General features: G+C 39.1%; 2 protein-coding genes across 2 annotated transcripts in view; one reads left to right on the top strand and one right to left on the bottom strand.

Moving 5' to 3' along the window:
- Positions 1-14,287: 14,287 nt before the first annotated feature.
- ncf4 (neutrophil cytosolic factor 4) overlaps positions 14,288-26,849 on the bottom strand; it is a 32,976-nt gene continuing 20,414 nt past the window's right edge. The window contains exons 7-10 of the mRNA XM_032562579.1: positions 22,565-22,663; positions 19,573-19,724; positions 18,049-18,114; positions 14,288-14,615 (exon numbers count right to left, since the gene is read on the bottom strand). Coding sequence (XP_032418470.1) covers positions 14,408-14,615; positions 18,049-18,114; positions 19,573-19,724; positions 22,565-22,663 — 525 coding nt within the window. The 3' untranslated portion in view covers positions 14,288-14,407. The remainder of the gene's footprint in view (positions 14,616-18,048; positions 18,115-19,572; positions 19,725-22,564; positions 22,664-26,849) is intronic.
- The window catches only part of LOC116719843 (parvalbumin-7-like), a 37,636-nt gene continuing 33,418 nt past the window's right edge, over positions 22,632-26,849 (top strand). Inside the window, exon 1 of the mRNA XM_032562580.1 lies at positions 22,632-22,800. Coding sequence (XP_032418471.1) covers positions 22,794-22,800 — 7 coding nt within the window. The 5' untranslated portion in view covers positions 22,632-22,793. The remainder of the gene's footprint in view (positions 22,801-26,849) is intronic.

Here is a 26,849-nt window from a genome sequence, read left to right as displayed (position 1 = left end):
CAGGAAAATGAATTATGAGGTCTCTATAAAAAAAGTCCTTCAAAATTAAAGGGCGAGTTGAGACCAAAATGTCAGGTCCATGGAATCATGGACCTGACATTGACACTGACAATGTCACTGACATTGACACTGAAGATTTTTGCCATCCAGTTTTCGGTAGAAAGACAGAAAAGAGAAAAACGGCAAATCGTGCAAATGGAAATTATTGAGCTGGTTTTAGCTTATCGTGCGATTAACTGATCTATATTGCTTATTGTCCAAAAAGTAGGCGACGCAGATGAGTTACTCTGTGTAATCTAAAAACAATGTTTCTGACTTCACATCCATGGAACTGAAGTGTAATCTGAGAGTAAAAACGATAAATATCTCCTTCAGCCATTTTGCGAAAATTTAGCCTGCATCCAAAAATCAGCCCATAAATCATCTTGCAAATTAATAAACCCCTTCCTAACGAAAGAACCACCAAGAGAGGAAGAAAAGGGCAAAAGATGAAAGGATGCAGTTTTCCCCCCTCGACGGACCAAAACTAGAATGTTCTTGAACATGAACCGTCGCCCCGAGGATGACGACAAGCGGAGGAGAGAAACGGAGGGATGAAAAGAGGAGGAGTGTGGAAGATCAGAGGCTGAGGAATGCTTGCCATGGGGATGCAAAACTACAAACCGTATGAAACTTCAAGTGTCCGCGTGTATGTGCTTGCAGGCTTAAAAAAGCGCATAAAAGCCGAGATGTACTTTCGTACGTGCAATGTCAGTTGTTCCCTAAACGCGCCGACAAACACTTGGCGTCTCTCGGCGCGTCCTCAAACTCCCAAAACTGATCTCCAAGAGAAACGTCACGGTGAAAGACCTGCTAGCATGACACTGGAGGTGGTGCAAAGATAAGGAATAAGTGGTTATATGAGGAGCTGTCAATATGTGTGTGTGCGTGAGAGTGTGCGTGTTTGTACGTGGGCCATAAATCCTAAGGGGGACTTAAAGCAGACACAGCTGTTTCACACCCGTCCAGATGTCGCAGGCAAGAGATCCACAGCGATATAACGACGAAGGAAGACATGACCAGACCTATACTACACACATCAAAGACTGCGGACTAACAGACACGCATTGTGGAGAAGGAGAAGAAGAAAAAAAGGACACAAACACACATTGCAGATGGCGTTGGGTCTCGGCGAGCATCAGAAGAAGCTTTGAACCAAGTGAACTAGCTTTCCTAGCAGGGCTGCAGATTTCTGGTGGGGGGTGTAAATGTGAGGGAGTAAATATTTAACCTCAAGTAGTGCTTCAGAGCTTTTTTTTTTTTTTTTTTTTGACTTCTTTTAATGATTGAGCTACTTTATTTGCAACTCCCACACCTTGAAAACATCCCTGTTCAGATCTTTGCCAACCTGTTTCCAGCGTTGGAGCTCAGTTTTGCTCGACCCACTAACTTTGTTCCTCCGCACAGTTTTATATAGGATCGCTCAGACGTTTGTGCTGCACAGATTCCACCTGAAAATGACTAGTTTTCTAGGAAAAAGACACTTTTCAGATTTTATTTTATTTTTTCTGATGTAACTAAAGCAAAAATGAAGTAGTGGTTTAAAACGCGTGTGGCGATGACAGTGCCAGGGTAAGCCACAAATGAATGAGTTCATTCATTTCACTAAATTTTACTTGAAGAGTGGCGATATTTCATAATAAAATTATTCAAGTGAAATAAACAAACAGCATATAAAAGTACATTTTCCACAAAAAGTTACTCAAGTGAATGTAATTCAGAAAATGTAGCTAGTTGCCACTCAACTCCCAACAATAAGTAAGACACCTTGAAAAAATGCCAGCAATGGAAAAAAAAAAAAATAGCATCTATACATTTGTTTTCTCAAAATACAGCCACCAACATGAAACTGAAAGAACGGTGAAGAATCACGAGTGCTTACCACATTTTTCACAAAAAGTGCTTTACTCGTTATCAGTTCACTACAGCCCTGATGTGGGTCCAAGCTGATAAAACGACTGAAACAATGGCACCTTTTACAACGTAGATGTCAACAAACCAGATTCCACATCTCTTATCTGTTCATTTCTAAAAAAAAAAAAGAAAAAAAAACTTCTCTCAATGTAAAAGTAAAACCAGTTTTGCATGTCGACACCCTTATTTCATGGTTTTCAGTTGTGTGGTGGTAGTGGCGGCGGCCTGGAGAGTTTCAGTCTCCCATCAAGTCATTTATAGGGGACGAGTGCACTCTCGCTCACCTTCGCCTCTCGGATGCACTGAAGGCTTCATCGTATACTCCCTGCATCGGGTTTCCTTCGCAGGATGTAAAGTAAAACTGTAGCGTTTTTCTATCTTTCTTGACGCGTTCACATATGGGCTCAGGTTTCCCAAGACGAGCGAACGCGCACGCCATCGACATCTGCCGCAAACACACAGTTGCATGCAGAGGCGACGTTACAACACGGCACAAAGAGAAATTCCTCAGACATTAAGGCAGAACATGGCGGACGTTATCTGACTGTTCGAATGAGCTCGTCACGCCTCGTGTTTTCTACATGATTTATCTTTTTCTGACACCTGCTTGGGAATGGCTTACAACTTTCACGCGCCACTTCCTTCCATTACTTTGAAGGCATGTTTACAGATACACATCAGTCAGATTTCTGCCTTTAATTCACCACCGGTTGACTGATAAGTTACATTGTGAAACTACTAGCTCTCTGCCACTTTTCATTACTGATCTTATTGGGGTAGTCACTCTCACTAGTCTGAGTAAAAAATAGGTTTGGACCCACATTTACTGTAAAAAAATAAATCTTTATGCAAAAAAAAAAACAAAAAACTAATTTACTCTTTACATATAAAAAAATGAGGGTTTCAAAAGCTAAGAAAACAAAAACATAATTCCAACAGAAAACCCTGTTGAAATAGGCAAACAAACAGCACATGCAAATCAAATTGACATTAAAGTGGTGAGATTCAGCCTGGATCTCTCAGTGAATCTGGAGCAGTTTGCTCAATGTGCACGACACATTATATGGCTGCTGTGACTGACCTTTCAGTGCTGTGTGACTTTATAAACTGGCAACAGAGCTACACTATCAGCAACAGAGGGAGAAGTGGTGTTGGTGTAAAGTAAACCTGAGATGATGATGGGTTTAAATTAAAAGTTAAAGACATTTACGATTCGAGAGCCAGCTGGTGACTGCAGGTACAGATTGATGACAGGACGTTCAACAGGAAAGAAACTTAAGTGTAAGAAATGATCAACCAGCTTGTCCTTACACTGATAAAAGCAAATGTTCATTTTTTGTGCATTTTTGTAAAAAAATAATTTCTCACAATGATATTCATAGTGCTGTTGGGATACAAACAAGTTTGGACCATTTTATCTGAGTAAAAACCTATTTCACCCAAACGTACATTTAATATCAACAGATGTACAGAGTTGGGTCGGACCTAGTTACATTTACTCAATTACATTTATGTGAGAACTTTTTTTTTTTGTTTTGTGAAAAACTTTACTTTTAGGAGTAGTTTTACTATGCTGTACTTTTTACTTTTATTGAGTAATTTTATTATTACTCTTACTTGAGTAAAATGTCTGGATTCTCTACCCACTGAATGAAGAACAAACAGATTCAACCAAAAATAATTCACCAGACACAGACACACACGTGCAGTTATTGTTAAAGTTTTATATTGAAAAATTTTCTTTTACCCGATTTTATTTTTGTTACTTATGTAAATTATTGTCATTTTGGTCCTTAAAATACCAACATTTTCACTCAGATTTTATTCTGGTCCATCTGATGATGTACATTTTAAATATTGAGCGATTGATATTTTGATCCGTTACTTTACTTGAGTAACTTCTTGGATGGATACTTTTTTACTTTTACTTGAGTACAATTTTTGGGTCATCTGTTCTCCTCTGTAGATGTACCAGTCATCTTTGTGATGAGCTTTTTCAAAATTGGCATGTTTCCATCATAATTTCAACACGTGCCATACCACATGGTTAATGGAAACGGAGTTACAGTAAAGTCCTTCACATCATCGTGGCGAGACAAAAATGAGTGAAAAACATGGCGGCCTAATCACCAAAGAGATCCATCACAGCCTCATGAAACGGCTGTTGACTCAGCTGTGCTGTGTGAGGTATAAGCCATGGAGACCACCTCAAACACACCTTGGTCAGGGGGCGCAAGTACTTAACCACTCTAAAACAACACCGAAGTGTGAATCGTTCTGTAGTTTATCCACACAAGCCCCATCAAGGGCATTGGCTCTTTGTACGGGCAAACCCTAATTACAGCCTGGACAGTCATGAAAAAGCTTCCGTTCTGACATCAAATGCAAAGTCATTGAAGTACAAAGGCTTTCATTTTTTTCCCCCCCTTTGTTTTTGATGGCAGAAGGTGCGTAGAACCGAGGAGGAAACGGGGAACAGATAACACGACTTGCAAGGGAGTTGGCAGAGGAACGGATTTGCAGCAGACAATTGCGAAGACAAAAATGGCACCGGGGAGACAGATGAGAATGAACAAAAAATGGAAACATGATAAGAATGATGGATGTTGGACGAGAGCTCCACTTGCGTATCAGTGAGTGTGTAAATAGCTGTCGGTTCGGTGGACAGGATAAAACAGCGTTGGAACAATGGCGCAGACAAGGTGATTCACAAACTTTATGAGCGGTTTTCACATCATCCTGGTTCAGTTAGAGACCGCACACTTGTGTGTGTTGGCCGGACATTTCTGAAATGGTTTTCCTCTCTTTGTTGCGTAGAAGCAACAATGGTTTGTCCGGCACCACATGGGGAGGGGGGAACCAGTTATCCCAATGCAGTCCGGAAAACTCAGAAAAAGTAGAACATCTGAGTTAAGTATTTTACGTCTGGATGGATATGAAGAAAGAAAAATATTTATATTTCCAGACACTTGTATCTTTCCTATCCTCTAAATCAGGGATGTCAAACTCCAGTCCTCGAGGGCCGCAGGCCTGCAATGTTTAGATGTGCCTCTGCTGCACCACCTGGATAGAATAATTAGGTCATTAAGGCTCTGGAGAACTGATCTACACAAGGAGGAGGAAATGAAGCCATTTCATTCCAGTGGTTTGTACCTGTGGCACATCTAAAAACTGCAGGACAGCGGCCCTGGAGGACTGGAGTTTGAGACCTGTGCTCTAAATTAACCCATCCATCCGGCTATCAATGTGTCAATACATCAGTCTATCCAGCCACGTATCTCTTATTTCCACTAATTACTCCGCCCGTGTTTCATCAAAACGTCACCTGTAGAACTGAAATCTCTTAATCAAAACTTAAAGTACTTAAAGTAAGATAAAAATTTCTCAAAAACCATTTTATTATGCCCCAATTTTCTGTAGTTTTCAGCCAGACCTTGGTGGGTTTTACTCAAATGTTTTGGGTAATTTTCATTCTACAGGATCTAGTTCTGCTTGAGCTTAGTTTTTTATCGTCTTTCTTTTGGTCTGAAATTGTCCCTAAGAGCTGTCTTCTGGACCAAAGACTTTATGGTAGAGTCAGTAACGGTGACATGGTTAGGATTCCTGAACTACTACCTTTCCAGCTCTGTGCTTCTCAGTTGGAATGCTGTAGTTTTTCTCAGACAGCGAAGATTTCCTCTTTACAGACCTCCTATGAAAGTTAAACTTCTAGAGTCTCTTTTTTATTGTACTGCAGTGGTACGTTCACATCCACGTTTCCAGAAGCTGCCAGGGTTTAGGAACATTACAGGGTTTGTGAAGACCTCTTATACCCAACACCTGGACCTGTTGGTCAGATAGCTCTGATTTATCGCAGTATGAGGGTTAAAAAGTCTTTGCAGCTGTTACTATCCTCGTAAGCGTTTGATTGTTTTTTTTTTTTGGTAGTGCCTCAACGTTGAAGTGCTTTCACTTAAAAATAAAGTCTGCTTCTGAAAAGTTTTTTACATATCAAAACACATCGACACTCAAACTGCATGACTGTAACAGAACAGTATTCAGTAAAACTGAATCACAATGTATGGTTAGGAAAACACAGAAAACAGAAGCCTTAAATATCAAATGGCAACACACACACACACACACGTTCTGGCTCAACAGTGATGTGATTTGTGTATCTTTATCAATAGTCATTGTGTTCAGTTCCATTGTTGACTTTCTTAGATTGAAAATGTCTTCATCTTTTGAATCACACCTTGCCAAGGTCTGGTGTGGTGTCTGTCCACTGGTTCATCGGCCACTGGAGCTTTTTGTTCGAGTCTGTGTTTGTCGTCTTATCCAGGAGTTGTCGTCCGCCAGTATCTTCTCTTCTTTGACAAAAACTGTTTGGTGTTGAGCTTTGGTACATTAAATATGGCTAGCACATAATCTGGGTCTTCAGGATCATCTGATTTTGAACCTGAACAATACATTAGAACAGGGATGCTCACACCTTTTAGAGCATGCAAGCCACTTATAAAATGGCAAAGTCAAGTTAAATTATTTCTAATTATATTGAGAATTCTTTCATTCCGTATGAAAGTGAAAGGTTTTATGCTCTTACATGGTCCTCACCCCTCCACCCTCATAATTTCTATTCCATTTCTTAAGCTTACGAGAAAAACCAAGGGCTAAAAATTGGAGCTAACTTGCTCCAATTTTGCTAAGCAAAATTGCTTGTACATGCACAGTGTGTCGAAAAGTCCCTTCTTCTTTGTTATAAAGATGGTTAGTAAACAACTAAAGAAAATATTACCGCCACCAACTGTCTATTTTTTATTTTTTTTTAAATGTCATGCGATCTGACGTATTGAGCACTCCATACCAGCTGGTGGCACCATTTTCGTTGTTTGCCAACCGCCAATACACACTGAAGAAGAAGAAGCCGTGTTGAGCATATTGGTCAAATGCTTAACGATGCACAAGTAGTAAAGAATCTCCTTCCTGCATAACGGGACATACGCTTACAAAAAAAAAAATGAAATATTTGTTAGTAAATTTAATTGGAATCTTGGAGCGACTGTGTTTTTAGGCTTCAGATAAAACCTCATAAAAATACCCAAGTGATGTTCAACCCTACTAAAAGTGCCACTTGCATAAATAAAATCTAGATTTTTTCATTATGATGAAGCAGGAAAATTTAAAGATGGGTTAAAGGACTGGGGTATTGGTTGTCTCTGGGTATTTAAAGTACCTATTCAGGTGTGGTGTCAGGAATGCCATCTTTCGTTGATAAGAGTTTGTTCTTGTGCGTGTTTGTCTAGGACCAAATCATTTGCCGTGTTCCTGTTTGTCTGAAGCATGAACAGACGGTTCCTGTGTAGGTGAGGACGCAGAATCATTTCAGTGGGTATGTGTGAGTTTATTTGGAGAAAAGGGCTGTGTGTTTATGGTGAGTGTCCACATGCGTGTGGTTCTTCCACATAATATCCGCTTCTAGCTTTTGTACTCCAACAGCAGATTTGTCTCTGTTTTTATTTCTTACTTTTTCAGATGTGGATGTTTGAAAAATCAGAGAAGGACGATGGCCGCCTGCCTCACAGCAAAAATGTTTCCTTCTACAATCAAGAGACTTATTGTCTAGTAATGATTTTAAATAAGCTTTTTCATTTCAACGTTGTAGATAAATCCTATAAAAGCTTGGTTTTTTGAAAAAGGTACAGGTTTTATTGAATTTGTTTAACACCCACAAGTACTGTTACTGAAATAAAAAGGAAATATTGCAACCAGAAAGTTGAGTTTACACTTTAAAGAAACTTAATATTCTATTCTATGTTGGATTTGAAAAGGGGATAATGCAGTTACTTTGAAATGGAAATGTAATTTTTTTATTTCACTGTGGTTGTGGTGAGTCGGTATCTTACTAAAACTAAAGTTGTCTTTGTTTGACGGATCAGCAGTCAAGCTAACTGCTACTCAGACCAGGGCTTGTTTAGGAGCTAATTTTTCAAATGTAAAAACTTGAAAATGCCCCTTTAAACATTGAACGCTAATTACATTCATAACTCGGCTATACAGTGGTGATGACAAAAAATGGCTCAACAGCCAGTATCCTGCTTTTTTCTTTGTAAATGCATTTTTTGTCTCCAACATCTATGACATAAATGTGCATTATCGTTATTTTCACTTTCTTCCACTTTGAAGGAAGATCAGATCCCAAACGTTGGGCGCCAAACCAAAGTTTTACAGCTTTCCTGCTGTCCACTCACTGTGCACCTTTTCTTGCAGAAGCGGACTGACACGTTGTAGAAAACATATTTTCCTCTCGAGTAGCTTTTTACATCTCACCAATTCATGTGACTTGATTTTAAACCACCTGCCTGTTACTGAAAATAGTCGTCATTAAAGTCCTCCCCCCTCAGCGACACGCCCAGAGCAGCGTGGAGACCAACCAGTCAGGAATTTCTATTTAAACCACAGAACTATTTTTGCGATGCCCACATTTTTGTATGCAAAGCAGTTAACACAGACATACGAATTCATGCAAGGAACAACAAACACCGCCTAATAGTGACCCTGAGATGTACACACTCTGTATGCTCACACCAACATCACAAGCCAAGTTCTTGACAAGCGACTCCAAGCAGTCTCTGCCTCCTCCACAGCTTCATAATTGACCTTCTGTGTGTGTGTCTGGCCATCTGTGTGACTCTAGCCGCCCTGTTTGAACATTTCCATCAACCCATCTCTGCTCATTTCGTTTGTCCTCCGTTTGTCCTCCGCTCCCTTTGCCCGTCCAATCACACGCTGCAGCCTTAAATAACAAACACTGTTCGTGACTGCTTCCTCATCTTGGGTCTCATCTGTAACGGAAGATTTGCTGCCGCAGGACGCCAGCGTATCGGCCCGTGTTTTTGATGCACATCGGTTTATGCGCCGTCGGCGATGCGGTTACTACTGGGCATTCTTTTCATTTGCTCTGGATTCAAAGTGGATCAAAGTGTCAAGCAAAAGTTTGAAATCTTAATATTCTGCAATAATGGAAGATGGGCTTAAGATACCAGACGGAAATAAGTTTGTTCATTGAAGTTTGCCCATTGTTTATAATCGCTTATCTCTGCAGTGGGTTGGTGCCTAACTCCAGTGGTCCTTTGGTTTGAGGTGGGGTTCACACTGGCAGGTCAGCAGTTCATCATAAGGCAACTGCTGATGTAGTTGTCCGTTGACAACTATGTGGCCAGACTATGTGGTCCGTTGACCACATAGTTATGCAAATTGTAATTATGAAAATAAATTTGCTTAATCTCAACATGACAGTCTTGGGAAAAAAACACACACGGTTTTCGATAAAGGACAAATTGGTTTGTCGGCCGTATCAAAATTATTGTATTTCGCAAAACTGAAGGATGTTACTACTGGCAAAAACGACAGACGACGACAGGAAGTGGTAGGAGGATGACGGCGCGGCATGAGTTTTAACTACTTCATTAACTTATTCACATGTAATTTTAATTGCGTTTCTTATATATTTACAAGATCTTGTGCACATTTGTAATGGAAACGCAGCTGGTGAGACGCACTCGTACCTGAGAAAACAAACCTAGCCGTCATGTTTCTGGACTGAAGCCCGATCACGGTGCCCTGAGGGAACCCATGAACAGGGATGACATGCAAATTCCACGCAGAAATCTTTTTGCTCCAAGACAACAGTGGGCCACAATACTGCCTGTTCAGAAATCAGTATAAGGTAATTTATGCATCTTGCCTGACCTGAAGGACCCAAGTTGCTGTAATGACGACAAGGATGCTCTTGATGACGACCCCTGCAGCAGGTTAAGTTCAAGGAGAAGTGCATTGGTCCTGCAGCATGATCACTGCCCCACATGTGTGGCAGAAGCAGAGCAGCAGCGCCTCTCTGTGGCAACAAGGGCAAACTCAGTCTGAGACAGAAATATGAGAACATCATTTTTAACATATAGAGAGAGATCTTTAATTCTTTTGTTTTCAAATGGAATAAAAAACAGTTTGACATTTCACTTCCCTGGCTTTCCTCAGGTCTATGACACTTTTTTTTTTGATACCTTGGAATTTGATTTGAACTTTTTATCATCAGCCATTTTGAAAACAATAGATCAACTTAGCTCTGAACACTCGCACATGTTCTCTGTATGTATAATTTTAATGTGTTTATGTCAGTTTGAGCAACCAAAAGCACGAATCTCTAATGTGTAAACAGCGCCTCCTTGTGTTCTTCTACGAAAACACAAAGACATTCCAACAGCAACTAGCAACATGGTTGAAGAAAATGTTATTGCCCAAAAATAAACTAAATAAGAGCATTTTAAAAAAATGCAAAAAAGAATTAAATATTGTTCTATTATCAAACAGTGATCACAAAATACAAGTTACTAAAGTAAATGTAGGTTTACACAAAGTCCAAAATTAAACAGTAATACATTGAAGTTAACAGTTACAGAAGTAAACGTATCCCAGCTTTTAAAGCAGAAGAAATAAAGTCAATATTACAAGCATGTAATATTCAACATTTAACATAAAGTTTTCCACTTCTAAAAATGTTAAATTACATTTTTTTTGCATGTTGCTTCATTTTTTTTCAATAAATAATTTATAGATTCATTTACAGATTCAACACAAAAAGCAGGCAAACAAAAGAAACAAGAATACAAATTCTGACACTACAACATGGCTCCTCTCTAACAACGTTTCACCAGCATTTCACTGAGCAGTAGCTCCAATGGTCTCTCCCAGGAGATGCGCAGATCCACCAGGTGTTTGGTGATTACTGCTGGCTAGTCTGAAGGAGCTGAGTGGGGGAGTCGCAAGGTGAGGGCAGTTCTAAGGAGGAGCTTAGACCTCGAAGGCGGGGCTAAGTCCACCCAGGCGTTTTGCATGGAATGGTTTCCACGGGAGATTAAAGGATTTCTCAATAATCATGCATGAAAGAAGTTACACTCCAGGTATGTTTTTAACATAATGTATTTTACATTATGATAACATAATGTAAAGCTAAAAAAAAAAAGTCAATTTTACATAATACTGCCCCTTTAAATATTTCAAGCTCAGTCAGAGCAACTCTAGTTATAAATTTTAAATCTTGACACATTCTCAACTGGATACAGGTCTGAACTTTGACTAAAACCATTTTGCCGTATCACTTAGGCACCGATTGCAGTTTTTTGACAGATCATGATTATCGATCTTTAAAAAAGCCTGACCTACTGATTCGGATTTTCAATTGGAATGTCAATTCTTTTCATGTGAAATCTTGTTAAATATAGCAAGGAGGTCATTGATTTGGCAACAGTGGGATGACTACTGTTAACAGCAAACATGCAAATGTAATCCGACTGGCCGGTCTGTCAGCCAAACCTCTCTAAAGGCAGAGCAGAGGAGGACATCGACCTTTTTGATAAGATCAGCTGCATGTGTAAGTATTGGCGGATCACCCATCTCCCACAATTGAGGAAATTGGCACAGATGAATCGGCTGGTGGATAAATCGCTGCACCCTTAGTATCGATGGCTCTGCGTTGGGGATCGTCTTCCTGACGGAAGGAGAACAAAGAATATTTTAGGGTGAAATTCTCCTGCCACTGGTGGATCACACAAGATGAGTTTACGTTCTCATTTCTCCATTGACAGCAGCGCTAATTGCGACCTCGTCATCCTCTGTAACCTTCCTCAGCTCTCCTGTCTCCGCCCCTCTGGATTCATGTCCCTCCTCTGATTCTGACACTAGAAACTGGCCGAGGACGGACCCAGAGGAGCGAGCGCTTCTAAAGAAGATCCGACCCAATTAACCTATCGCACCGCGCGACTCCATATTTAGCAGTTTGCTGCTCGTACCGGTGTGATCCAACGTATCCTGATCCGTCAGGTGGACCATTTTTAGACGTTGCCATTCTCCTGGTGCAGAGCCACTGAACTGCCCGTCTTCCCTGTGGCTCTCCCCTTGTTGATTCTTCAAGCAGAGGCGAATTCCCAGGAGCGGCTCCCTGTCAGGGTCCTCACTGTCAGAGACACGGAGCGTACGAAGTTCCTCCGCCGCATCCTGCAACTCACGTCTGCGGTGAAACGTCATTTCAGCTCAATGTGTTTTAGATTACTTGCCGAGACTCGGCCTCTGCGACCGCTATAATCTTAATTCAAATCGATAGCGCTTCTGAAAATATACTGTAAAAAAATACTACTAATAAAACATGAATAAAATGTGAGTTTTCTGGGTTTTTTGGAACGTTTCCCACCTTTCATCAGCAGTTCTTCTCGGTACGTTTCTGCACTCTGACGCAGTGCTGGCCTCAATAACATTCATTACATTCCTTAATTTGACGTATAGCAGCAACTCCCGAGGAAGAGCTGATAATTATATTCCGGGGAGAGGGTGACTGTGCCTCCATGGTGGGTTATGCAGGGTGTGAGATGGAGAGAAATGTCAGGATGTCAGAGTCCCTGAGAGGTCTGACAGACAGAAATATGCAGACATGAAATGATAATGCAGGTAATTTCAGTTTACTGAAAGGTAGATGCACTTTATAAAGCACTCCCAACATTTTAAAATATGTCTTTTTACCATAAGAGTGCAAAAAGCCTAAATAGTCTTTTTCCTTTTTAGCATATTGTCACCTTCATGAAATAATGTAATAAGTCATTTTTTGCCAGAAGTGACTTTTGCAACAACAAAAAAAAAAATACTAATAATAATAATAATAATAAATAAATCACCACCTCGATTTAGATTTTTTTTTATTTTAAATATGCTGATTTACAATAAAATGAGAATAATTGTTATGCCTGTAACTGATTATTAACTTCCATGTATTTTGGACAACAGTCTTAGAAAAACGTCTTAATTTCACATGTTTTAAATTAAATGGAGGCTTATTACTAAATGGCAATGTGTCATTCAAATGACGACTGTATTTCCTTGCAGGTAAAAAAAACAAAAACAAAAAAAAAACATTGGCAAACGTTATTAAACTAATGTTTTCTTTCAAATTAGATTGTGGAATTTGTCCCAAAGAAAAAAGCTGACTCAGTGTTTTATCTTTCTACGTTCTGGAATTGGCTATGAAATGTGTAAGAATGAGCTCAGTGAAAACAAAGTGATTTTTACGATTAAAGCTAAGCTCAAAAACTACAACAACAAAAAAAAAACACATTTCCCTGCTTGCTTTATAACATCAGAGCTTTAGAAATACATTTTCAAAAATGCAAACAAAAAAAAACTTCTAAATGTGTTGAGCACAAAGCCATGAAGTGGTGCACATCTACAGAAGAATATACCGTTTACAAACGCACTAAACAAAACTATATTCAAATATTTACACAGCATGTGATTATTTTATCTAATTTTAGCTAAGTAAGAACGTGTTAAACAACAGTAGGAATTCAAAAAGTGAAGAAAAAGACACAAAGCTCAATCCCGACTTCATGGCTAACTCTGACAGGGTGAAGGTGGAAATGTGTAAAAGTCCCGCTTTGAAATAAATCTCTTTTTTTTTTTTTACGATTGAGAAACTGATCAAAGAAGAACTGAAGCTCTTTTCCAGAACAGTACAGAGAATCTCGCATTTCCTCTTCTGGTTTCGATGTGGGAGCCGTGGTAAGCTGAACGGATCGTTTCACTGGAAGTGAATGTTCAGGATTGTTTAAATAAATGTTTCTACCTCGAGTTACGTCAAGAGTTTTTAGATCTTAGAAGCAAAGATCTGCCACACCCACACTAACAGATGAAGGAAGTCAATCCCACTGATTTACAGGTCCTCCATTAATATAGATATACATTGAGACGTTTTCTAAAACAATTTACAAAAAACTAGAGAGGCAGGAGAATATTTCATACGACTGGCACCATCAGACACATGGAACAGAAACAACAGAGAACTCATCCAAAATAGCTGCGTTCACACCGACTATATAATTATGCAATTTGATGTTTTGAAAATAAATGAGCTCAATGGAAACACAACGCAAATGCAACTTAGAAATAACTCTTGTTTTTTGATAAAAAGTTCTGGCATTTGAATGAAGTAGGGTTTTTTTTTTTTTGGCCACACAGAAGTTGGTTTATTTTGCAAAACTGCAATGGAAACTTTTTTTTTTTTTGCCTCACACGAGTCACCAGATGTTACCACTGGTGCAAAACAAGAAGAAGACGACGACAGGAAGTTGCCGACATATATTGAATTGGTGTAGCAAAATAAATACGACGACATCTGGACATTTTCACTTTCTGCAAAAGGTTTTTGTGTCACTCAAGTTTAACACCAAACTTGTTTACTTTAGTACAAGTAAAACGTTTTCTTGTCCTAAAGCTGCATGCAAAAACCTTTTAAATAAATACAAGTATACAAAAGTGATTCGAAATGAGTTTATTCTGCTAAGCGAAATGTTTGGACCCGTTAGGAATAAACGTACAGCAGCGATCATTAGCTCCCGTACTTCCTTCTGTCTTGCGCCACGTTTAAATATTTCTCTCAGGGTTCAGAGCCGTAAACTGAGAGGTCAGAGGCCATGCTCACGTGCAGTTCCCACGGAAACTGGTTGACAGGCCTCTGGACCTGCCCCTGCTGACGCCTGCCCTCCTTGATCATCAGCTGGACGTCCTCGTCGTCGAGAAGGCGTATGAGGTCGCCCTCGGGGTCGCGGTAGTTCAGGGCGATGTCGTCCACCTTGAAGACATTCCTGACCGAGAGAGAGAGGGGGAGTCAGTAAGAAATTGGTTTTAATAATCTAGATGGTTTTAATAATCTAGATTTAGATAATCTAGATCTAAATCTAGATCTACATTTAAAATATTTAAATATTTTCAACCAGTGTGTGCTGTAGAATTGGTTTTGACTGTGTTATGTTTTAGATCTGTTACACTTAACTGCATTTTGACAAAAATAAAAATAAAACATCTCCCAGGACTATTCCTTTATCTAAATTTGGAGGGATTTTAATTCAGTTTTAGGGTGTAACCTCTTAAATTTTTTTATAAATTGTAGCTTTGAAACTACAGACTAATAATCCCTACTGGACCTTCGCTCTAATCTACAACTTATAGTTGTACTAGTGAAAGTAAAAGAAACTTCACTTGGCTTTTAAACCATAACTGCTATGAATCAATCTGAGATTAGAGCCGATTTAGGCGTTTTCACTGTGGACGCCCGTCTGCAGTGGGCAGTCACACGTTTCCTTAGCTGGCTGAACCTGAAGCAGTGACATTCCCACAGGAAGAGCAGGGATATGAGCCAGGATTTATGTAAACAGGATGGTTCTGGATCCCACAGTGAAGATGCACTAAGCTGATGGCTAATGTAAAATAAAACGTTTAGAGGAATTAAAGAAAAGAGAAAAATGTTCTGGGTCAAATAGATGAAACAAACGTTTTACACGGCAATCGTGGCCCTGCTTACTGAAACTGGCAATAAAGAGAAGTGAACAGAGTCTAAAGTGATTTAAACCCTGAGAATTAAAGAATAAAAGATTTTTACACAATTAATGTTCACTGTTGCTACATCTTTGGTCTGAAGGAAATGGGCTGCTGCTTTTTTTTGGGTGCATATTTTTAAGTATCGCATCAAAAAAGGTTGATAGAAATGCCAAAAGTCAAAATAACTTCCTTAATTTTCCAAAAAAGAAACATTTTTACTGTGGTCTGAAGCGGTTTTTGGCTTTCTCGAGACAGAGTTCGTGCGCCAGAGGTGAGACGAAAACACATTTGCCGAATAAGTTCTTACGTTTACCTCACATTACTGACCAGCTGTTTCCACCAAACGGTAACATCTTCAATACTAGATGCCAAGACAATTACAACTTAAAATGCATTTCCGGAAACCTCTTCATTTTTTCCGAAAAATGAAAAGTATGCGGTCCATGGACAACGTCAAGATCTGATGAAATAACGCTTTGGGTTGATGGAAACAAGCTGGATCTGCTTTTTTCTTTCTTTCTTTCTGGTGACATTTTAAAAGTCAGCTCATAATTTGCATGGCAGTTGAATGGAAACTTAGATGGTGCCTTAATGAAATTGGCTGGATAGCGTTTCACTAGTAGACATTATGTCTATGTGTGACTGAATTGAAATGTTTGGTTTGGTAAAGAGCCTTGTGAATTGGCATTATATAAATAACTTGAACTGAATAATACATTGCATTTGACAGGACTTTCATAGTTCTGTTGCCTAGTGACCCACCGTGGATTCATTGCGTCAAAAGTTACAACTAGAATAAGACTTTTAATCAATTAAAATTGCTGACTAATTTACATTAAAAAAAACCCAACTCAATCACAGCTTCTTTCCTTTTCAGTTAAGTATAATATTTCCTATTCTCCTAAATCCCATTTACTCATTTCATCCAGCATCACAGCCTCACTCTGTAATCTGCCTCTCTCCCTCTTGTTATCGGCGCCGAGCCGTATTAAAACTCAAGAGCAGAGTCTCATCCGTCCGACTCTGGGGCACAATAGCCCCAAACACGGAGAAATAATAATGAGCAGATAGGCAGAGGAAATGAGCTGATTATAAATAGAGGAGGGGGGGGTTCAATCGTCGTAGCACTCACCTATCTAAATGAGCAAATAACGAGAGATGGAGGGAGAGGATGGATGAAAGAAAAAGGGACAAAGAAGAACAGACAGTGTCACGCAGTCAGTGAAGCGGTGGAGGAGGAGACGAGAACGGCCCCAAAAGAATTTATTTTGATTAATTCTGATGATTGGAAAGTGGTAAGTATTGCAGCACATAACAAGGTCTGCTCTCCCTCAGGGAAGGCAGGTCAATGAACAGCCGGCTTAAGATGTAGAACATCATCGCGAGATAAAGGTTGAGATGGAGAACCGACTCGGATCAGCAAAACTAAGAAATAAAAACAAGCGCCTTGAAAAGGTATTCACACTCACTTTAGTTTTGTTTTTCATTTTTATGACATTACAAACAAACTGGAATGCCCTTTGATTGGGATGTGATTGAGCAACAAGATGTGCTCATTGATAACAGTGCATCTGCAGGTTTCAGCAAGTCGATTTCAAGACCTTTTTAATGCCACCTTGAATAATATTTACAACAAAAAAACCCCTAAGAATACAGGATGGTTCAGGGATTATCAATCTTGTCAAAAACTGTGAAACTTCTGGGTCTGTTTGCAGCTCTTGGCTGCAGCTTTGTGCGTCAAACACTGCCTGCCTCAAGCTTAAAAGGGAAAGAGTTTTTTTTTGCTCTTAGCCTCATTTTGGTTGGCAGCAGAAGTGAGCCAGTTGCGAAAATTAATGTCATCCATTCAACTGGCGATACATTTGCCCTTACCCATGATAGAAGCAAACACTTAGCTAGCTACTAAGGGTGCATTGGTAGCTAGTGAGCGTTAGCCTCCACCACCTCAAGTCACAGAACGCGACAAAGATTTCTGCGCACGACTCAGACTTTTGGGTGACCGAGAAGTCCTGCAAGAAAAACACTGCTTGTGCGAGAATGTCCGTTAAATAGTTCTGCCACAACAAAATTTAAGACTTGTGATTAATGTATTTAAGGCCAATGTGACATTTTTTAAGAAATAAAAGAAAGTTTAAGAACTTGATTTTACACACACAAAACTGCTTAAGTCTTTTAAAGGATGCGACAACACCCTCTACAAAGTGGAACTGACAAAAACGTTCAAAAGGTTTTCGCTCTTTTTGCGAGGCGTATAGAAGTGAAATTATTTACCCAGCTGAATGAACACTAGAGACGAAGACTGGATGAATTAGATCAGCTGTCAATCAGTGCAAATTTAATAAATACGTGTGGATGATCTCAGTTTTAATAACAGCAGAAAACAGATTCTGTGTCTCTCATTTGCAGTAGGAGGCAGATGACACCCGACTCCTTCACACATGGAAAAATATCCATAGCATGTCCCCAATCGTCACCCCGTTGTTCTACCAAATAAGCCATTATCACATATCTAAAAGGTGTGAAGATGCACACGATACCTTTACCTCTGCACAGCTTATGAAACATATATGAGTGACACCTGTATTTGTGTTTCCTCACATAGATGCAAACGCAACAAGCTCTTACAGACATCAAATTCTCAGTTTTACCCACTAAAACGTTGAACCGACACAACGAAAGCAGAAGCAGCACAGCGCTCACCTCATGCGGGACACCAGCTCGTTGTACGTTGGCTGGATAGTGAGCGCCTCTTGTACACACACGTCTCTGTATGAATGGACAAAGATGGCCAAAAATTAGACAGCAAAGATTAACAGTTAAAGGAGAAACAGTTAAATTCCACAGTGAGGACAATGTTGTTGTTGTTTTTTGTCTTATTTCAGTAGATTTTAAGTGGTGCAAAACAAAGTCTGTCAACCTCAGACAGTATACAGTTGCCCTGTTGAGAACAGGGAGTCACCTTTGTTCTGACCATCTGCACCTGCAGGTTGTCTGCAGTAGCAGTACTGTTTAGAAATACAGTAGAAGCCAAATATTTACATGCATAATTTACATTTACAGACAGGTTGCACCATGACGTCCAGCCCCCATCTCCCTGCTGGAGGGCAAAAAAACCCTGCTCACCAACAATCACTACTGTTGGTTTTAGCTGTCAAGTTGTCAACGTAACACGCTGAATCTTAAATGTGCAAGTGATGTATAAGACAAAAAGGGACACAGTGCTTTAGATAGCGGGGTTCAGGGTCATCACATTTCACAGGTCAGGAAAAAGCTTGAAGGACAAATAGCAAGTGAGAGGGACGTAGCTCAGTCATGCTAGCTTGACTTTGACAACCTTAGCATGTAGACATGCTGTGTAACTTGTTGTGTTTCGGTTAAGTTACACTGACTGACTCTGACTGATCATCCATGGAGCAGATGTTTAGCTAATCAACCACCACCACGTATTAATCATCACAAAATAAACATAGAGCCTGAAAACATACGACTGTAACAGACTGGATGTTCTGTTCTTTGTGTGGGAAACGTTTACGTGGTTTTGGTGTTGAATCCCGATAAACTGGAACATAATCTCTGACTTGTCATATAGTGGAGCTGTTGTAAGTCAGTTGCTACGGTAACGGCTCTGTGTGTAGCATAGACGAAACAGTGAGCGAGAAAAAAAAGAACAACAAGAGTGGTTTTAAGTTGTTCTTTAATGGTTCTTCTGTAATATTTTTCCCTTTGCTGTGGCGCACAGCACTATTAATACCTACATCTCCAGGTTTCATTTAGTAACCAGAATTTTTCTACCACAGCAACGCTGCTATGGACGGCATGTAAAAAGAAAATTGTCTTTTTGCCCTTTAGCGTGTTGCACATGTGTAAAATTTCCTTACATAAGCAATAACATGCAACATGTCTATGCTAATCCTGTCTGGAGGAATGGGACAGAAATCCAGCAAACTGTTGGAAGGAACTTGTGAAAGGACTTAATTATACTGTACTAAGGAAATGGATGTAAACGTCTGAATTCAAAGAGTAATAATTTTAAAAAATCTTCTCTGGTATTTTCGAAACAGAAATGTTGTAAAATCTAAACGACCTAAAACATGAAATGTTTAGTCTGATTAAATGTCGGGAAGTGAGAAAAGAAGAATGTGTCTTTCTTTTACAATAAATGTGAATATCCAGCATTCAAAGTTATACAGAGAGCAAGAAACGTCGTTTGTTGATCAAACCGACCTGGTTTCCACTCCGGATGGGGTGAGCAGGAAACAGCGGAGGCAGCTGTAAGTGTGGCCCCCGCCTTCACCCTCAGAGTCACTTTCTGGGAGGGGCTTAATAATCTTCACAAAGGATTCTGGGAAAATACCTGTTTGATTGTTCGCCGTCCCCTGAAGGAAATAAGAGGAGACAGAAACACGGATGTGATGAGGAGAGTCTCAGAGGACGGAGGTAATTCAAAGAGAGAAACGGGGGGGAAAAAAACCCAAACAGAGACGGAGAGGCTTGGTGGAATAATTAGGCAGCTCATAACGAGCTGCTCATGTGAGAGGCACTCGGCGCGGTCATAAAGCTCCGTTAGCACGCCCGCGATATCTGAGCATGTTAGTCTGGAAAAATTAAAACCATGTGTAAAAGGTGCAAACTTTTACAATAGAACTGTGATTGGACAACACAAAGAGGACAAATCAGACACATATTCAGGATTTGTACCAAGTGAATGCTGCCTGTCTGTACAAAGAAAAAAAAAGAAATCAGTAAGTTTTAACTCTAGAGTTGTTTTGGAACCGTGGTTTTGTTAGGGTTGGTCCACGCCGAGAAGGGAAACGAACCAATTTTAATTTCAAACTTTAAGTGGTCTGGATCTATGTTTCCCCAGGTTTTCTTAATGTCTTAAAATCAAATTTATATATATTTTTTTAAAACTAATTTTCAGTCAAACATGTCCGCTCAGTGAACCGTTTTTCTTTTTTGTTATTTTTATTCAACAAACCCGGCCTATGAATGAGTCGGTCGTTAGAAAAGCCTGGATGTTTAGCCGCACTTTCTTGTCTCAAAGAAATACGTTTCCTTCATTTATTTTATTGAATAGCTTTTTTAAAATTATTTTTTAATGGAAGCTTTTTTAGTTTCCGTTACAAATTTATGCAGAACTTTGTCAGCATTCTGCTAATGTAGAAAAAAAAATAAACAATCTCGCAATTGTGGCGTTTCCATTAAATAAGAAACACAATTAAAGGTAGCACTGCTTGAGACACAGAAAATAGAAAAGCAAATTCAGCATTTAGAGACACAAATCAGTGTTTTAGGTCTTTAATTTCATAAACACAGGAGATTTATTTACTGCATACACAATGTAGCTGGTTTCTTAGACCTAACACTGTTTGTTTTTTCTTTCACTTGTCCTGATGTCTCTTTTTCTTTAAGAATAGAGAAATATAACATCACAATCAGACGCAAATAGAGAAACAGCTTGAAGAAATACTGATCTGAACCCTGCTGAAAGATTACATCAAAGTTTTTCTCCTTGGAAGCAAACATGAAGAAATTCGGACTGGTTCAACACTTTTACGGAACATTGTGTTACGTTTGCTGGCGAGAACGAACAGATCAAGGTTTTTATGTTCTGCTTTTTTGTTTCCGAACTCCCGTTCAGGTTAAGTGCCTTTTCCTCCTCCATGTTTACTCTCTCTCCATCACATCAGCTTCCACCTTCTGTTTCTTTCTCCCACTCACTTTCAACTCTTGTTTCTTAACTTTACATTTTTTTTATACATATCATGTTGCCTGACTTTTTTTTAAAATTATTTTAAGACTGACCAGAATTTATTCCAATTATATTGCTTGCCAAGGTCCGTATTTCAGAGTCGAGCTGCTAATTAAAATGTGTAATTTTGGATGGCAGTCTTAGCTTCTAATCAGACCTTTTATTATTATAATCATTATTATTATTATTATCATTTTTCATTTAATTAATATCTATTTTCTGTCTTCTCTTTTCACTGTTATTCATTCTAACATCTCTTTAATCCTCCTGGATAAGAATCAAAAAGACATTTTTGTGTTTTCTGTACATCCCTGTAAATCTAAATGAAATCAGATTTATTTCCACAAAGAGGAAAACCATAATCATTGCTAAAGAAGCTCTGATTGGATACATTATTATTATTTTAAGCCACACTTGAACCGGAAATGACGTCACAAGTGTCTAGCCTGTCATAATGTGCAGAAGTTGCTCAGTGGTCCAAAGTCGGCTTTGGAGCTCCACCAGGTGTTTGCTAATTGCTGCTGGCTAGTCTGAAGGAGCTGCTCTGTGAGGCAGAAGAATGGAAGCTGCAGCTCTGAAGAGGAGCTTCGTCCTTGAAGGCGGGGCTAGGTCCAACCAGGTGTCTTACATAGCTACATGGATGATATGGGAGATCCAACCATTTAGCTTTGCTTTGATTCTTTGCATGAAAGAATCAAAGCAGAACTCATATTTACATTAGAACATGATGTAAAGCTCCAAAAAGTTTATTTTACATGATCCTGCTCCTCCAAATCAAAAATCGCGTTCTTCAACAATTACAATAAACTTCCTCTTGCAGACATTTATCAAAACATACGAGTTGTCCTTTTTTCAAAAGATTATATCACATTACATGAGTTTCAGTGAGTTGGCTCCTTAGATTCTGAAGGCTGTGTTAGGTTGTTAAGTTTTCTCCATTATATGTTTTATTACTTGGACAGAAGTTCTGATTCTGCTTCCATCTCTCCACATTTAGTTTCTTTCTCTTACATAAAGTATGGATTTTTTTTGGAGTGCATCGCTTGTTGTAATGTGAACAAATTGTGAGGTTTTCAGAGATGGTCATTTTACTTTATAGCCCAACTCAGCTCTAAAGTTCTCTACAACTTTACCAGCGTTGTTCCTCGATCTTTATGACGCGGTTGGCTCTTTCCTTTCCTCCTACGTGAGTAACTCGAAGTTGGACTTGGTTGACCTTTTATTTCGGCGTGTCAGATCAAAATGGATAGTATGCTCTTTTCGCACTTTTTAGATTTTTAAAATGTTTTATAACAGCAAAGCTACCAGCTGATAGCTTCAGTTTTTTTTATCCTTCTCTGTTCCTTTCCATCCACCTCCTCTTCTCCTCCAACTCTTTTCGCCTCCCCCACCTCTCACTCGTTCTCTCTCTCCCTCCTCCGCTCTCCGTCTCTCTCTCTCTCTCTTCCCGCTCCCCGTTCTTACCTCCAGCCAGTCGGCATTGACTCGTCGCAGCAGGAAGATCACTTCTCCCCTCTTCAGGTTTAACTCTGCCTTGCCGTTCCCGCGAAAGTCAAACATCGCCTGAGACAAACAAGACGGGGGGGGGGAAAACAAAAAAGAAGATTAAAAAAAGCAAGTGAGTGGGAGAACGAAAAGAGAGGAACAGAGAGAGTCAGAGCGAAGCAGGCGGACTGAGCACCAAGAGTGAGCAATGACGGGTAAGACTTCACACACCTTTTAGTTTCTGGAGAGTTATGGATGAGTGTTTTGTGTGTGAGTTAATGAAGGATGTAAAACAGGAGGATGAAGATTTTATTCTGCTTAGAAAGTTGAGATTTTTGCCCGAAGAGGGGAAACTGATATACAAATACGATGAAAATTACAATTTAAAAATGAAGGTACGGTAAAATACGCTGAAAATTCAGAGTTCAACACATGATTTGAAGACCAGTTCAAATGTGAATTATTCTACCTAAAACTGACAGACAAACAAAAAGCATCAAGCTGCAAGATGACATTTTGGTGTCGCCTGGTGATATTTCTAAACTGGCATCCGTTGAGAAATAATCAATGTTCCCAAACAAAAATCCAGTTAGGAAGCTGAGGCCATCAGAGGTACGATCTGTGACTAAACGGCTACATTTTCATGAAATAGATGCAAAAACTGTGAAGAGCAGACATGAAAATGCTGGAAAGCAATAAGAGGCATTTTGTAAAGGTGGATGAATTCTTAACCTTTCAGGTTATCATCAGTGTGTGAAATAAAAGCCTGTCAGAGTGAATTTGCATGGAAAGTAGAGCTCACCAGACTCCATTAACGCGTTTTAGACAAAAAAAAAAAAAAGCCTTTTAGCCTAAAATCCGCTCACACAAACTACTTCATTCACCGTGTAACTTTTTGGCCACAATTTGCCTAAAAAATAAACCCTTCTTATGTTCATTTTTGTTTTGAATATCTGCTTGAAAGACTAAGAGGCAAAGAAAATAAAAATAAAAAATTTGGATAGCAAGCAGCAAAAGTAAAGAGAGAAAAGGCAGAGAGAATTACAACCGTGACCAAAAAAAGAACAAGGAGCGGTGAAAGCAGTGGGAGGGAGGTGCAGAGGAGGTGGAGGAGGATGAAGAGTAGGAGGAAGAGGATAGTGGGTAATAGAAAAAGGAAAAGTTAAGCAGAGGTGCAGCGCTGCAGAGAGTTGATCAATGCTGCTTGTTTTTATGCTGGTTGTTTCCCACAGAGAAATGGTGATGGTGCCACTGGTGTAACAACAATGTTTCTGGAATAAAAAAGGAAAAAGGTTATTTTTGCCATTTGCAATATTATTGTGGCTGAATAGGACAAAAATAGGTCAAGAGATTAGATCAATAGAAATTATGATTGTTTAATTGGGAATCAGTTAATCATTTATTTGACTGCGAGTTGCTTTTTACGTGTTGCAAAAGTGACATTTTGTAAGTAAGTTTCAGTGGGAAACTAACCTAACTTTGAGCTTTATGTGAAGTTTGCGTCCACTTTTTACAAATCCTTTTCACCTAAACGTGTTTTGTCTTTATGCTGTTTTTTTGTTTGGACAGGTATTGTAATTTTGGTAAACTTCCAAACATTTAATACATTTGTTTTCTCCTCTCCAGTTTTACAATCTCAAAAATGTCAAATCAGTTTATGCTAATGCTATTTTATAAAAATTAGGACCTTATTCATATTTGGGTTTGCATTAGAATGTTATCTGCAGAGAAGTTGATGGTTTTTAACCAGAAAATTGATTTAAGAGGTGGAGTGTGGCCAATAACCTCCCTGTGCAGTAAGATGTTGACTTGTTTGGTCGCCAACATGTTTCACTCAGGAAGATAACTGGTGTTGCACCATCTCCAGCCTCCAATCCCAGTGTAGACAATCTCCCAATGCAAATGTGACAGAATCATAGAAGTTTATTGGAACAGTGTCCAAAGATGGTGAAAGTCTCTTTTGCTTTAGTTTGATTCCAAACTAAACGTAGCTTACGTTTCTTAGCCCAACTGGTCTGTAAATGAGGCTAAGAGAGTTGATCACTGCAGGTAACTTATGCTAGTGTGTAAAACCTTTTAACATAATCTCACTTTAAAAAAACCACAAACTATTCCTTCAACTAGTTTCCTTCTCTCCAAAAGAAGTCAAAATGTCTTCTAACCTTTTCATGGTTGCTTGTAATACGTCTCCATTACTTTGGAAGATTTGCCAATGTCTTTTGTTTGACATTTGATTATTTCTATTGCAATATCTTCTTAAACATTTGGATCTTTAGACAATTTCTTTTCGGCAGTCTGCCGAGGGATAAACTGTTTTATGTTCCTAAAGTGAATATGTGAGAAAGTTTGTAGGAAAGCACATTTTGACAGACATGAAACTAAATGACTCCCAAAGATCTTAAAACATAAACAACTCTTGTGCATATATTTTCAGGATGTTTTTAATGACAGTTTTAATTTATTAATTTTTTTTTTTTTTTTAGTAATTTGAAAACAAATTTGCTGAATGGGAACAACAATAATTTAGAAAGAACTCGTTTTTTGATAAAAAGCTTTGGCGCCAGCAAGAGGTAGGTTTCTTTTTGGCCTTGTTGAAATTGGCTTATTGTGCAAAATTTCAATGGAAACACTTCATTTGCGTCACACACGTCGCATGATCAACAACAGGATTTTGTCACAAAGAAAAAGATGACAGGAAGTGGCGAGAGGATGACGGCGCGGCATGTTTTTTAGGGACTTATCTCGTGAACAAACTTATCCATGTGTGATTTTAATTACGTCTCTTATTTAATGGAACAACAGCAATTGTGAAATCGTGTTCTTTGGGCGTTAGCAGAATATTGACAAAGTTTCGTTCACATTCGTAATGGAAACACAGCAAGTGACACTTTGTCCCTGCCCCCACCGACTGTCATTAGATCTTTTTTTGTGTGTGTGTTGTTCACAGTGAAACAAATCCTGTACTGACATGGGCTGAAAGGCCACTGGGAAAGGAAGAAGCCATTATTCCGAACACTATATAAAAAGCAGGTTGAAATTTGCAAATGAACTCGAGGACAAAAGTCTTAATGTTTGGAGACATTTGGTCTGATGAAACTTGATAACCATTGTTGACATTGGAATCAGTCACCATCCCAAACAGCGGAGGGTGTCTGTGTCATGTTGTGTGAGTGTTTTGCTGCAGAAGGGACGGATGCACTTCACAAAACAGATAGCATCACAAGTAAATATGTGGAAATGTTAAAGAAACATTTCAAAATAAGAGACAAAGTGCAATCATTGACACAAATGGGTCTTCCAAATGGACAGTCACTCAACATATTCAGCCAGAATAGGTACAAATTAGCTAATCTGGCTAATTTGGTGCTACCATAAGACAGGTCCTTGAGGGCCGGTGTCCTGCAACTTTTAGATGTCTCCCTGGTCCAACACACTTGAATCCAACAGCTGAATCACCTCCTAAGTGCAGTCAAGTTCTCCAGAGTCCTGCTAATGACCTCATTATTTGACTCAGGTGTGTTGAAGTAGAGACGCATCTAAAAGTTGCAGGAGACCGGCCCTCAAGGCCTGGAGTTGCCCACCCCTGTGCTAGAGCCAAATATTTGACAAAATATTGATATGTTGTCAAATATACATTGCCAAAATATTGACAAATATGTCTTTATTTTTGAGTGGCTACCTCAAAATACCAAAGAAAGTTGAAAATTATGAGCAACGTGGCCCAAAAGCCTGAAACAGTAACACCAGGTCTGTCACAAGGAATGGGACAAAATCCCAAAAATATTGCGTTGCTTATAGGAGAAGTAACTCTACAATGACACCGACTTAAATTGCAACCATACTGGTAACACAAAAGTAAACTTCTGAATTTTAATTAGTGATACTTAAAAAAAGTATCACTGAAATAACACAAGATCTTACCAAGTGTTTTCAGTCTCGTTTCTAGAGAAAATATCTTCGTACACTTGAAACAAGACAAAGATTTCTTAAGAGTACCTTTAAAGCAAGATGTAGTTACTTGCTTTAAGTAAATAATTACTTAATGTTAATATAAAAGTATTAGTTCAACTGACAAATAATTTCACTTAAAACATGACATTTTCCCCATGTTTAAGTGAAATGATCTGTCAATGGAACAAGAGCTTTTTCATCAATATTAAGACAAAATTGACCTAAAACAAGCTCATATTTTGTTGAAAAGTTACTTGTAAGTTGATTTTCTCTCATTTCAAGTCGAAGATATTTGAACTAGAAATTAGACCAA

The sequence above is a fragment of the Xiphophorus hellerii genome, chromosome 5, assembly GCF_003331165.1.
Source record: "Xiphophorus hellerii strain 12219 chromosome 5, Xiphophorus_hellerii-4.1, whole genome shotgun sequence".
In the NCBI taxonomy this organism is placed as follows: domain Eukaryota; kingdom Metazoa; phylum Chordata; class Actinopteri; order Cyprinodontiformes; family Poeciliidae; genus Xiphophorus; species Xiphophorus hellerii.
The sequence above is the reverse complement of the archived record's forward strand: the minus strand, read 5'-3'. Positions and strand labels throughout refer to the sequence as shown.